The sequence below is a fragment of the Pelobates fuscus genome, chromosome 7 (genome assembly GCF_036172605.1).
Source record: "Pelobates fuscus isolate aPelFus1 chromosome 7, aPelFus1.pri, whole genome shotgun sequence".
NCBI lineage: Eukaryota > Metazoa > Chordata > Amphibia > Anura > Pelobatidae > Pelobates > Pelobates fuscus.
In genome coordinates, this window is record NC_086323.1 from 98,308,898 (window position 1) to 98,322,760 (window position 13,863).

At 39.3% G+C, this 13,863-nt stretch overlaps 1 protein-coding gene across 4 annotated transcripts in view; it reads left to right on the forward strand.

The window, feature by feature from the left end:
- MGLL (monoglyceride lipase) overlaps positions 1-13,863 on the forward strand; it is a 71,630-nt gene that overhangs the window by 40,250 nt on the left and 17,517 nt on the right. For all 4 annotated transcript variants that reach the window (XM_063426247.1, XM_063426248.1, XM_063426250.1 and 1 more), the window contains 2 exons: positions 10,333-10,469; positions 10,915-11,025. In XM_063426247.1, coding sequence (XP_063282317.1) covers positions 10,333-10,469; positions 10,915-11,025 — 248 coding nt within the window. The remainder of the gene's footprint in view (positions 1-10,332; positions 10,470-10,914; positions 11,026-13,863) is intronic.

Consider the following 13,863-nt stretch of genomic DNA (forward strand, 5'->3'; position numbering starts at 1 on the left):
GTTAACTCTTTCTCCAATCAAGAAGTAATCCGATGCTGGGTAGAAAGAGCTTAACCTTTGCCGATCAACAGGGTTTAAAACCAGATTCCCTGATATCAGTGCCCAGCATTATACTGTAGGCCCCTACTGTTTTCACCAAAGCATCTAGCAAGGAAAGGGTTACCCTTCTGCCCCCTATCCGCGTTTCTTGAAATTGCTTCTATATTTGTACCAACAAGCGAGCACTCTGCATACTAATGAGTTGATTGCTGCTTTCTTTCCCGCTGGGGAGCAACGAAAGGAGAATGTTTGACCTGAATGCCACCATTACACCTCACAGAGGCGAGGGGAGAGCTGTCCTGCGTTTTTTTTTTTTTTGTGTGTGTGTCCCTACTGACTTATTTCTCAGATTTTAGTAAAGTCACTTTACAATTAAATAATGATTGCTTTGGAATCTTGCCCAAAATGTAAAAGTAAATGAGAGAAATACTATTCAAGGCTTTTCTGCTGCATTTTAACAGAATGGAAAATAACAAAGAGATGGAAGAAAGAACCCATTCTCTCTGCAACACCTGACATCTTCAGTGGTAACAATGATCTTATTAACATCTCTTCGGAAACAGTCCTTCAGTTCATTGTTTGATCTTTGGGAAAAAGAGACACTAATAGATTTACCAGATCCACGCATATCATGCCTTCATACTAATGGGCAGTATATAGTTGCTGTCCACCAGTATGTAGAATTGACACATTACAAGAGGGAAATGAATTCATTAATCAAGATAGCATCCCAGAAGAACTGCCTTAGTTCATATGTGTCCAGAAAAAACATGGTGGATCTGACAAGACTGGATACTTCAGAGAGAATCTAGCATTTTTAGTCATAATGGGTACGGTAATCTCTTTCGGCTGTCGCCTTTCTATTTATCCCTTGTATTTCTAAGAAGCTCTGGATGCTGACATGTTCTCATACCAATATTTGTAGATGAGTGCGTCCAAGTGAATATAAGGCCCAATGGATTGCATTGGGTAAAGTGATTTTATCATATGCCGGTGCATAGCTTTACATTGTCACATGGTTACATTCTTGCTTGGGCTGAAAAAAAAGGCTCAATGCTTTTCTTAACTTTTCACTCATCATGGGTCTGCTATTGATCCAAAGAAAGGTGACAACCTCATCCTGAAGCTTACATAGAAATGTGTTGCTTCGCTTAGTGGTGATATATTAGATTCTCTTATAGAGGCACTAGGCATTAGATAACCCATTTTAAATTGTATTTTTTTAAAATAAATTTAGCATTAAAAGAACACTATAGCGCTGGTCTTGCCGCAGCTTGCCCCGCCTCCATGACTAAGATTATCAGTCTTGACCACCTCAGCCTATCCAATGCTTTCCCGAAAGAAAGCATTGATAGGCTATTGCGCATGCAAATGCGCTAATCAGCATCTCCTCATTGAATCAATGCATCTCTGTGGGGAGCGTTCAGCATCTCATGCAGAAAGTGGAGACGCTGAACGTAAGTGCTGCACACATTGCCACACTGAAATAGAAGGCACCTCTAGTGGTTGTCTAAGTGACTGTCATTAGAGGTATTACTAGACCGCAATGTAAATACTGTCTTTTCTCTGAAAAGGCAGCATTTTCATTGCTGAGCCCGCAGGGGCATGCTATAGGCACCAGATCAACTACATTAAGCTGCAGTGGTTCTGGTGATTATGGTGTCCCTTTAAAGAATTACTCTAAGCACCATCTTACTAAAATGGTTGTGGTGCAAAAACCATGATTGTGCAATCTTTCTTTTTAAAATTCTTAATAAATACCTTTTTGTTTGTGTATATATACCGCAGCCTCTGTATGGCTGGAAATATCAGTTTTGTACAAACATACATAATTGTTTTCAAGTATTTTTCTCAATGAGGGGTCAGTGATAGGCTTAGAGGGTAAGCTGATGCTTTCACCCAGTAAAAGACTTCCTGTTACCAGCTGAGGTGACATAGTGGCAATCTGTCTTCACTGAGATTAAGTTGTTATGGTGTCTGAAGTGTTCCTTTAACTAATTCTGCCACGATTTGCCCAGCATTAATTTAGAATACAAGTGAGTAAATTATAAAAAATGGTCACCAGATCATTGTTTAAAGTCCATGACCAAAGGCACTTGAAATGATTAATATGGAGGTCTGTGATAAACTCACACACTGCACATTACTGTGAGTGTTCTTTCTGTGGAACTTTGTGATACACTTATACACACTGCACATTACTGTGAGTGTATTGCTGTTGATCTGTATGATACACTTATACACATTGCACATTACCGTGCGTTTTATTGTTAATACGTCCTGTGATTCAATTACACACAATATACAGAGTGGGTTTTATTGCTGTGAAGCTGCTGTGGACCTGCGCGATCAGCTCAAACAAACTGTCAGTACTGAGAGTTTTATTGGTGTGCAGTTCTTTGTTTCTCTCATTCAAACCATTCAAACCATTCAAATATTACTTTGAGTTATATTGCTGTGGAGCTCTGTGATACGTACAAGCAGTCTCAATTTCTGAATTCCTGGAAAAGAAGGATGTTAGGGTTGAAAAGAAGAACAGATGGGTTTTGATCCCGTGCAGAGTAAGACCCTTCTAAATAGATCTGAAATATTTTTTGAATCTTTATCTCCAATTCAGACAGTCATTTTATTTTGTACTATTTGTCTAATTAACATTTTATCAGCAATTTCATCTTGAAATGTTTGTTTGTCTGTATCTCTTGGTAATGGAATTTAGCACTGCTGCTCTATAACAGTTGTCTGTTTATTCTTGGCAGATTTTGCATGATTTCACTATTCCTTTTTCATAACAGGTGTTTTCGGTTAGGTCTAAAAATACAAACGGCACTTTGTGAAGCAGAATCATTGACTTTGAAAACATCCACATTCATTTACATATTCACGTGCTTTTTTTTGTACCAGTGCTATTTTGCAAACCCCAGGTATTGGGAAAACTATGCCGAAATAACCAGGCAGATGGTTTCCTGCTCTGTGGATTCGCCATACACACCATGATTGCACCTTGTGTCTATCTGGCTTTATACATGCACCAGGGAACACAGAGTGAAATATATCTCATAGTTCAGTAGAGAAAATCCTTCATCTGGCATCATGTTTGTATTTACTAAATTCACACACTGCTTGGCAGAGCTGCCACAGATCCCAGCAGCATGCCAGGAGTAGACATGCCAGGGGTAAACATGCCAGTTTGCCTGCATGAAAAGGAGGACAGATTTGGTCTAGCCATTAGATGGAGTAAATTTAACCACTTCCTGCCTGGGACGACTCTGTGTAACCTTTATTCTTTGAACATAAAATTACTGATATCTTGATTTTTTTGTTAAAGGTACACTATAGCGTTAGAAATGCAGTACTGTGAAAACGTCTTAGGCCACCATGAAATTTGTTGTTTTAGCAATGGTTTAATGACTGTATATAATTATTACTCAATCTCCTTATTAGAATACAACCAGAAAATACAGGAACTTTGTATGCAGTATGTATGCAAAGCCACTCTCAAAGGGAAATCGGCAAACAAACTGGATACTCAAGATGTGGTATTCAAGCTGTTTTCAAGAAATTTGAAGAATCAAGAGAGGTCATGGACAAAAAAAGGACTGGGAGGCCAAGAAAACATTCAAAAACTGATGAGAAGTGTCTTTGAGTTTCTTCCTTGAGAGACCGGAAGAAGTCCAGCAAGGATCTGGCAGCTTCATCGGGATGCCAAGTTGACCATTCTACGGTCCGTAGAAGCTTGATCAGGAATTACCTTTGTGGAAGAGTATACATTACAATCTTTGCATATTTTAGCCTTTTCACCCTGTGGTGAAAAAATGGTCTTTCCGTAAAGACCATGCCTGATCAAACTTCTTCGGGCTGTAGAAGGGTCAACTACAAATCTAGTGGTGGCCTTAGACTTTTGCACAATATTGTATAAACATGTATTCAAAATTCTCTAACATTCTCCTCATTAGTTAGATGCAGTCCCGTCCGTCCCCCCAGTAAAATTAAAATATAATAAAGATAAGTTTGTACTTACCTTTTTTCCAGCACTGAGACTGCCACCCGCCTCTCTTTCTGCGACTCCACCCTTGAGGCGTCACTTTATGAATTCTTGTCCAATTCAATGCTTCTCAAAGAAAAGCATTGTGGGCAAGGGGCATGGTAAGCACCATGCTTGTCCAGTCAAATATTTCTCATACAAAGGGAAGTATTAAGTCCAATGCTTTTCTATGGTAAATATTTCATGATGCGACCATCACAGAACCAAGACTTGGTTCTCAATTCGTCCATGAGTTTTACTCCGTCCTTACTGTGGCGGAGCATCTAGTGGCAGTCTGGAAAATGTTAATCCTGCAATGGAAACATTGCAGTTTCTGTAAAAACTGCAATGTGCAGGGCAACGGCACCCTGACCACTTCATTGAGATGAGGTGCCTTTAGCGGTCTTTTAAATATGTTTTTTTTATTATATATCCACTCAATGGACTTTGCCTGTCTGCTCATAAGCCTCTGATCTCTGGCCCTGGTTTACTCTATAAGGTTCAGTAATGCTGGTTTTGTGTTTCTTCCTATTTCTTTTTCCTTTCACATGTGTTGCTTTGCTGTTACTGCAGACTCTGCTTTCCTGTTTTTCTTCTGTGGCTAACCGGGAGATGAAGAATGATGTTTAAATTTCCAGCCTTCTCTGAAATCTAACAACTTTTTAGAAGAAAACCCTAACTGTGAACACGAATGTCTGGAATGGCATATGTTGCAAAGTGGGCTTTTAATTTTCAGATAACTGTTTATCATCTACTGTGATTTGAATATTTATCCCCCAACACAAAAATGCAAAAAATAGTCAACAGTTATTAATAGATATTTGACATTTATTCACTAAACTCCAAAATGATGTGAAAGGTTAGGTTCAATAGCTGAGAAGAAAAAAGTATTTAACTCCGCTATGTACAATGATCAGCCACAATATTAAAACCATTACAATGGCACCTCTCAAGGTGTGGCATATAGCAGGCAGCAAGTGACCACTCAGTTATTTAATTTGTGCAAGCGGAAAGATTTGACTGACTTTGACAAGAGCTAAATGATGATGGCTTGATGACTGTGTCAGAGCATCTCCAAAACAACAAGTCTTGTGGGGTGTTCCCGGTATGCAGTGGTTAGTACCTCCCAAAAGTGGTGCAAAGAAGGAAAATAAAATGTCACAGTCATGGTTGCCCAAGTCACATTGTTAAATGCAGGGAGCATAGGCTAGCCCGTCTCATCTGATCACACAGATCAAATTGCTGAAACAACTTAAAGGGACACTCCAGGCACCCAGACCACTTTTGCCCATTGGAGTGGTCTGGGTGCCAACACCCTTAACCCTTCAACTGTAATTATTGCAGTTTTCATAAACTGCAATAATTTCCATGCTAGGTTAAGTCCTCCCCTAGTGGCTGTCTATTAGACAGCCACTAGAGGGCACTTCCTGCTTCATAGCAGCGGTTTTCTGTGCTAGAGTGTTGCTGGACGTCCTCACACTGTGTGAGGACCTCCAGCGTCGCTCAATTCCCCATAGGAAAGCATTGAAAAGCATTTTCAATGCTTTCCTATGGAGAGCTCAAATACGCATGCGCGGCAAAGATTTCATCCACACATTGACCTTTCTGATCTCATGGGGCTGTCTTACTAGGTAGTATCTCTTGGCATTCTAATTTCTTCCAGTTCTCACTCACTTTTTCTTTGGTATTAATATTTACCAAGACCCCTGGATCAGCCTCTCATGATAATGAGAAAATATACCATATACCATACATATAAAATATCAATATATAAAAATATTAGAAAATTCACAAATGTTTCATAATATTTAATCATTTTAACAGTTTAGCCAAAAATATAAAATTATTTGAAAAGCTTATTTAACAATATTAAATCAAGGCCCATGTGTCATCACGAATGATAACATACCCGACACATGTACCCAGAAAAAAAAAACAACAGTTCAGATGATAATGTGTTCATTCTGGAAAATCACTCTTGAGGTGTGACATGGAATGGCATATCACTGGTTAAATGAGCCTTGGGTAGAGGGGGTGGAACGGAAAGAATTTCAGGTCGGTTTCCATAAACAGCTGCCTTGTAATTAATGCAAAGTATCTCCTGCAGCAGATGGATCTTTAATTTTAACTTTTTTTTTTTAATATAATCCATCAACAGAAAATTAATTGCACTGAGTTTTCAAAGTGTACGAGTCTCAGCGATGTTAATATGACAGAGGTAAAGATTTAGAATTGTTACATACGGTAGATTAGTACTGGAGCAAGTGGAACCATTTGATGATTACATATTTGCTATTTCGCAGTAATAGATGGGGTTTTTGTGTTTTTTTTTAAACATTTAAAAACTGCGCATTTGAGTAGTTGCAGATTATATAACTCATCCTTTGATCTGGTTTGACGTATTTACCTTTTATACTATGATTGATTTTTCCTAAAACATATACTTTTACAAGGATCTGGAGTGGGGTATGTCCAGCTCAGGGTTATGGATGAATTCTTTGCTCAATAGATCAGCGATACCATGCCAGTTTTTTTTTTTAGAGGCTACATATTTGGAGTTCCTGAATTTGCTAGAGTCCCTTTCCTTTGCAGCTTTTATTGTGAGCTCTAGAGTGAGCTCCCCAGCTCACATATCTTTATACAGTACTACTAAGCTTATATCATAGGCTATGTACTCTCCTTACATTTACAGTCTACAATTTTCCTACACATCAGTTTTACTTCCAGTTTCAAAAAAGTTTTCAGTAAAATTCGCAATACATATGTTTTTACTTTTTAATTTGTAACCTAGTCTCCAAACCAGTGTTGTGATATTAATTTAACAAGTGCTAATTTGTTGCAGAGTACAGATAATGCTGGTGTAATATATTTCACTGCATATTTACAATGACTTGTCAAAACTTTCATAAAAAAAGAGCAGAAGTTGATAGGCTGATAGCAAATTCTTGCTGTAATAACTTTTTATTTCAAAATATAGTAGACACAAGCGTATTGTTCAACAGAGGTGTAGGTAAAAGGCAACCAAAATATCATTAAACCATTCTAGTTATAATACTGGCAAAATTGCAAATTATAGTTTATTCAAAGCAGACTGTCTTATGTTTGACCAGCAACAAATATTTGGTCTTATCAAGGTCATATCGCTTTCATCTATGTTTATTTAGTACATGTACACGTAGTCATTTTTACAACCAGCATTTTGATTCAGGTATGCAAGATTCGACATATATGCACATTTGCAGTGGTTTGCTGCTAGCCCCTGTATTCTTTTTTTTTTTAAGCATGATAACACTTGTGACAGCTTCCAGTGCCATTTTAATATTCCCAAGAATATTGTATCCATTAGTGTCCTTTATTCATGTACATTTGAGGATAGTTTAAGATTATAGTCAAGATTTTTATGTGTTGTTTTTCCAGTTTTAAGAAAGTTTTGACTTAAAATCTGCCGCTTTTCCCTTCAGGTTAATTTACAAACAGAGTCGCGAGTGGGCGTCTTGATATTAACTAACAAGTACTAATTGCTGCGCATTATAGATTATACAGGTGTAAGATATTTCACTGAATATTTTTTGATGAAAACTTGTCAGAACTTTCATAAAAATGGAACAGATAAACCTCTTAATAAAACCCTTTATCTCTGCAGGATTGATAGACATGCATCTTTTACAGCACCTGACCCTCTAAAGTGCATTAAAGGTCAATGCCCAAACCATATTTCATTTAGCAAGGGTAAAAAAAAAAAAAAAAAACACCAACGAATAAGGGATTTATTTTGTTTGCATTTTTCTTTTCTGCGATAAAAGTTACAAAGTACATTTTGTCCTAGACAGTTTTTAGCAGATAAATAGTAGTTTATAAGATTCAACAACGTTTTTAATTTTTTTCTTTTTTTTTAATTAAATTTTATATTTAAAAACAGACAATAGAGCACAATAGCAGCATATATATTGTGATACAGAATGTTACACCCAAATGTCTGTGTTATTTTTTTTTATTTTTTAAACATAGGGGTTATAAACATAAGAAAAGTCAGATAGTTATAATAATTGGTAGAGCAGGTATACTACAGAATGGTCAGCAGGACCAAGGGCGCTAAATCTCATCAATATTGTACAATAATGAGCTAATAAACACATAACAAGAACTGTACTGAACAATACAAAACTGCCGAGTAAGAAGGAACAAAGTATATATTTTTAACCAAGCTTCTATTGGCTGTCCTCTAGCATTCAAGCAGTTAATTGGGGAATGTAGAACTGCCTATTTCATATGATAATTAATATGCTGAAGAACAGAAGCCTTTTCAGCTTCAACAAGATATCTTAATTACCTTTAATTTAAAAAGGGTTGTTTTTATTACTTTGCTGATCTTTTTATATCTCACTTTAATTGTTGTACAGAGGGATGAATCATTCTTTTTTTGAAAGGACCCTTGAAATGTATTACATGCACTGCATGCAAGAAAGGGCACAGAAACTTGCTTTATGAAGGTCAATTTTTGAAGTTTATTTTTCATTTTATTAAAGAAATAAGGAACTAATAGTATGCCCTGACCTTTAAAACAGATACAGCAGGCTGGAAGTGACCTCTGTTTTAAATGCATAATATAAATAATGCATTTTAAAAATACAAAAATAATAATATTGAAGCAAAATATATTTATATTTTAATTGTCCATGCTTGCTATATATTTCCAGGATTTTCAGCCATTGTAGTGAGCTCTCCAAGAATCTTGATAAGGTTGGTAATCCAACAGTTCCTTCAAGCATTCCTTGTCCTCCTGGATGTGGGATGCTGAGAGCCAGCAGTTGGGTTATTACAGGATTTGTCACTGAGAAGGTTCAAAGTAAATAGATGAGGGTACTGGAGGCGATACCTTACTATCCATAGTATCCAAATTGCTGATATCCCTCCCAGGACACCAAGAGTCCATTAATATTAATCCAGTGGTTTTGGGCATATATCCATCCTGAAGCTACCTAGAACCCAATATCCCATGGATGGAACACTCCTTCATGAATCTCCTTGAGTAGGCAAGAAAGATAATCATTTGGTCCTTCTGACGATCATTAGGACTCCAATTGCTAATCTAAACCTTGTCAAGAGCACCTAGTAAGTAAGCACTGAGTACCGTAAGTGAGTCCAGAACCTAACAGAGCTCCTGCTAGATGGAGTAAGCAAAGGAAAAGACTAATAAGGGAAGCAGAGGCGAGTGGTGCTCTGTCCCGATGCCCGCGCTTCAGCTGAATGTGCAGTGAGCTCTTCGAGCTCATCAACCAATGCAGAGGTCTCCTCCACTCCCATGACTGCTGGAACAACAGCAAGGTGAGGGCAGAGGCCCGCTTTACTCGTCCGATGCCAGTGCTGTGCTCAACATAACCTCAGGGTTCTTTAATGTCCCGGAAATAAGAATCCTCATCATGTCCAAATTCAGTGTCCTCATGGATGCTTTCCCATAATAATCAAGGGTCGCCAAAGTCATAACCCTCAGAGGAACAGTCACTCATAACATATAAATATTCTTGCTATGCATGTCACTACCTGTCATCCAGCTCTATCTTCATCTAGACCAGCAGCTCCAATCGGGACACCCTTTGATCTTGTGGCTTCTCTCCCAGGAATGACATTTGTAAATCCCTCTGGACCTTGAACCATTTTCCTGGGTTTAGAAGATGCTTGTCACGGCACACAAATCCTGTCCTGTGCTGCTTCATAATAATACAATACAATATTTATAAAGGTTTGGGGAAGACAAAGACTAACAAAAAAATGTCCCTTGCCTGTATAAACCATAATGTGCAAATCTACCTGAATATACAAATTAACAAGCCTTGCTATTCCGGTAGTGCAACTGTTGCACTCACAAGTGGTGCTGCGCAGGCCTCACAGCCAGACAGAGGATAACTCAAGGCATTCTTCAAATAATATTACAATACACACCCTGCACCTGTAATGGGCACAGCGTGAGTTAAACAAGAATCATCCAGGGAGCTGCAAAAAGTGTCAGATATATGCTCCCAGTGATGGTGACTACCATCACAGGTAGCTACATGGAATTATAGGTGCTACCTCCATAAATTCTGAAGGCTACATTAATTCCTTGAAAACAATGGTGTTTACTGTATTTTAACAATATTGTATAGTATATTGCATGTTATTAAGGTGTAATAATACATAGTCTTATTTTTCATGATGCAGTTTCCTTATTGACTGCTTGTATTCCTTTCTATCTAAGGAACTAATAGAGTCTTTATTATATATTATCTTCACAGTTGGCCATGGTCAGAGTGAAGGAGAGAGGATGACTGTATCTGATTTCCACATTTTTGTCAGGGATGGCCTGCAGCATTTGGACCTCATGAAGAAGGAGCACCCCAACCTGCCAATCTTTCTCTGTGGACACTCCATGGTAAGTGACAAGGGTTTGTTAAATAAATACCTAAGAGGTTTGCCCTGGTGTTGCCAGGTGAGCTTACACTTTTATGTCCATGGAATTGGTACCGAAAACTGTGCTATTTAAAAGGTTTATTGGGATATTTGGGGTCGTGTGCAGGTACCATTTTTTGTTTTATTTTATTTAGATAAGATAATTTACTTAATTGAAGAGGGTATTTAATTAAATTTGCAATATTCTGCATCACATAACTTGCTGATAACCAAAAAAACAAAACAATGGCCTGTTACTGCTACTCAAGAATGTGGTTTGAAACATACCTTAGGAACCTCATTCAAGCTATAATTAGTACTGAAGTAAACCCAGAATGTAAGTTAAAAATAGAGTTTCCAGTTAATTAGTGCTGGATGTACTGAAGCATTATGGGTAATGAGAAATATTGTTGCCTTGTGTTTCTCAGGGAGGTGCCATATCCATCCTCATGGCCAGTGAGAGATCTGTCGACTTCTCAGGTGTCATCCTGATATCTCCCTTAGTTCTGCCCAACCCGGAATCAGCTACGTCATTCAAGGTAAGTCTCATAGCATTGCAGGACATCAGTCTTTATACAGTCTGAACAACTGGAATTATTTTTTTTTTTTGTCAATCTTTATTTTTGCAGTGCGTGAGTAACATAAACAAGCTTGTATCGCCACAACAGCATGTACAAGCTAAAACAATAATACAGTAATGCAAGAATGGCACCATTTATTTGTTAGTAAATGCAGGTTAGGTACTTATGTCTTAAGTTATAGCCTGTACTAGTTAGGTAAAAATGAGGTGAAAATAAGACATATCGGTTGATAATAAAGGAGTACTACCATGAAAAGCATGTCTTAGAGCTAGCATACTCTTAGATTATTTTTTTTCAGGCTAAACATACATAAAGGCTAGAGGCCGCATATTCTGCAGGGATCGGCAAGACATATATGTAGCAGGCTTAAAAGTTGTAAACCACTAGGCTTTTTGGGCGCGTCTGCATCAAGCTAGGCATGTTAAGAAATAGACCATTGGACTGAAAAAAGAGAAAAATCATACTTTTCTAGTAAAACAAAAGTAGAATATACATTTATGGCATTGCTGGTAACGTTCAGGAGGCAACATGTTTCTGCCTGTTTAGAGCTGCCTGTGAGTAAGTCCTGGTGTGCACGCTGTGGTACTGTCCAGGAGTGTGTTTATGCGTTCATCCTATGCCCACGATCAGGAAGTTGCCAGCAGGTTGGTTTAGGGGCCGCATCCAATTTTGGCCACTCCGCCGGCCCCAGGCCTTCTCAAGGGCCCTTGTGCACTTTCCACTGCTCCGGTCACTTTCAGCACCGCAAGCGAGGTCCCGGGCGGTTGTGTGATGGAAAAGTCCCGTCCGGGCATGTGGGGTACGCAGCAGGGTGTTTCCCTTTCGGGCACTCAGCCCAGGAAGGCAGATGCGAGCCTCGGATTTTGTGGGCCGCCTTCTCCGCTTCGCTCGTCTCAGTTTCCCGGGCGTCGTGTGCGGTCTTTTCTTCCCGCCAGCCGCTCCAGGTGGTTTTTTTGGCGGTGAATAATGCGGTTGTGTAGGGTGTAGCGGCTCCCTCTGGGTCTGTGCCCCTTTGTTCTGCATTCTCTGCCAGAAGTTTGCGAGGAGGTCGTCCAGGCGCTGCTCGAGTGTCTGCAGTCGGTTCAGTGTGTCTGCAGCTGGGGCAGTAGCCACCACTTTGAGGCAGATTGCGCCCCTCTATGTCTTTGCTTTAAGACGATGTGCTTGTCAGGGATGAAGCTTGGCTGTGGTGATGGTGTCGGGCAGGGCTGCCATCAGAAATTTTGGGGCCCCTGACAAAGCACAAGGTCTGGGCCCCCCCCCCGACCCCTCCCTCCCGGGCCCGCCCACGCCCTACCTAGTCCGCTGACAATGATGCGGGACTGAATGTGGTGTGTATAGTGTAAGTGAATTAGAATGTGTGTAATGGATGTAGTGTTTGTGTGTATTGGATACTGTTTGTGCAGTGAATGCAGAGTGTGTTAGTGTAGCAGATGCAGTGTGTATAGTGAATGCAGAGTGTGTTTGAGTAGTGGATGTAGTGTGTGTACAGTGATGTAGTGTGTGTTTGTGTAGTGGATGTAGTGTTTGTATGTACTAGATGAAATGTGTTTAGTGGATGCAGTGTCTGTAGTTGATGTAGTGTGTGTATTAGACGCAGTGTCTGTGTATAGTGAATGCAGAGTGTTTCAATTTGTGGTGGATGTAGTGTGTGTACTGTGAATACAGGATGTTTGTGTAGTGGATGCTGTGTGTACAGTTAATGCAGAGTGTGTGTCGTATAGTGAATCCAGAGTGTGTGCATAGTTTAGTGAATGCAGAGTGTGTGCATAGTTTAGTGAATGCAGAGTGTGTGTTAGTGTGTAATGAATGCAGAGTGTGTGTTAGTGTGTAGTGAATGCAGAGTGTGTCAGTGTAATGAATGTAGTGTGTGTGTTAGTGCAGCGAATGCAGAGTGTTTGTAAATGTGTAGTGAATGCAGAGTGTGTGTTAATGTGTAGTGAATGCAGAGGGTGTGTTAGTGTGTAGCGGATGCAGAGTGTGTGTTAGTGTAGTGAATGTAGAGTGTTAATGTGTAGTGAATGCAGAGAGTGTTTGAGTAGTGGATGTAGTGTGTGTACAGTGATGTAGTGTGTGTTTGTGTAGTGGATGTAGTGTTTGTATGTACTAGATGAAATGTGTTTAGTGGATGCAGTGTCTGTAGTGGATGTAGTGTGTGTATTAGACACAGTGTCTGTGTATAGTGAATGCAGAATGTTTCAATTTGTGGTGGATGTAGTGTGTGTACTGTGAATACAGGATGTTTGTGTAGTGGATGCTGTGTGTACAGGTGATGCAGAGTGTATGTTAGTGTAGTGAATGCAGAGTGTGTGTCAGTATAGTGAATCCAGAGTGTGTGCATAGTTTAGTGAATGCAGAGTGTGTGCATAGTTTAGTGAATGCAGAGTGTGTGCATAGTTTAGTGAATGCAGAGTGTGTGTTAGTGTGTAATGAATGCAGAGTGTGTGTTAGTGTGTAGTGAATGCAGAGTGTGTCAGTGTAATGAATGTAGTGTGTGTGTTAGTGCAGCGAATGCAGAGTGTTTGTAAATGTGTAGTGAATGCAGAGTGTGTGTTAATGTGTAGTGAATGCAGAGGGTGTGTTAGTGTGTAGCGGATGCAGAGTGTGTGTTAGTGTAGTGAATGTAGAGTGTTAATGTGTAGTGAATGCAGAGAGTGTTTGAGTAGTGGATGTAGTGTGTGTACAGTGATGTAGTGTGTGTTTGTGTAGTGGATGTAGTGTTTGTATGTACTAGATGAAATGTGTTTAGTGGATGCAGTGTCTGTAGTGGATGTAGTGTGTGTATTAGACACAGTG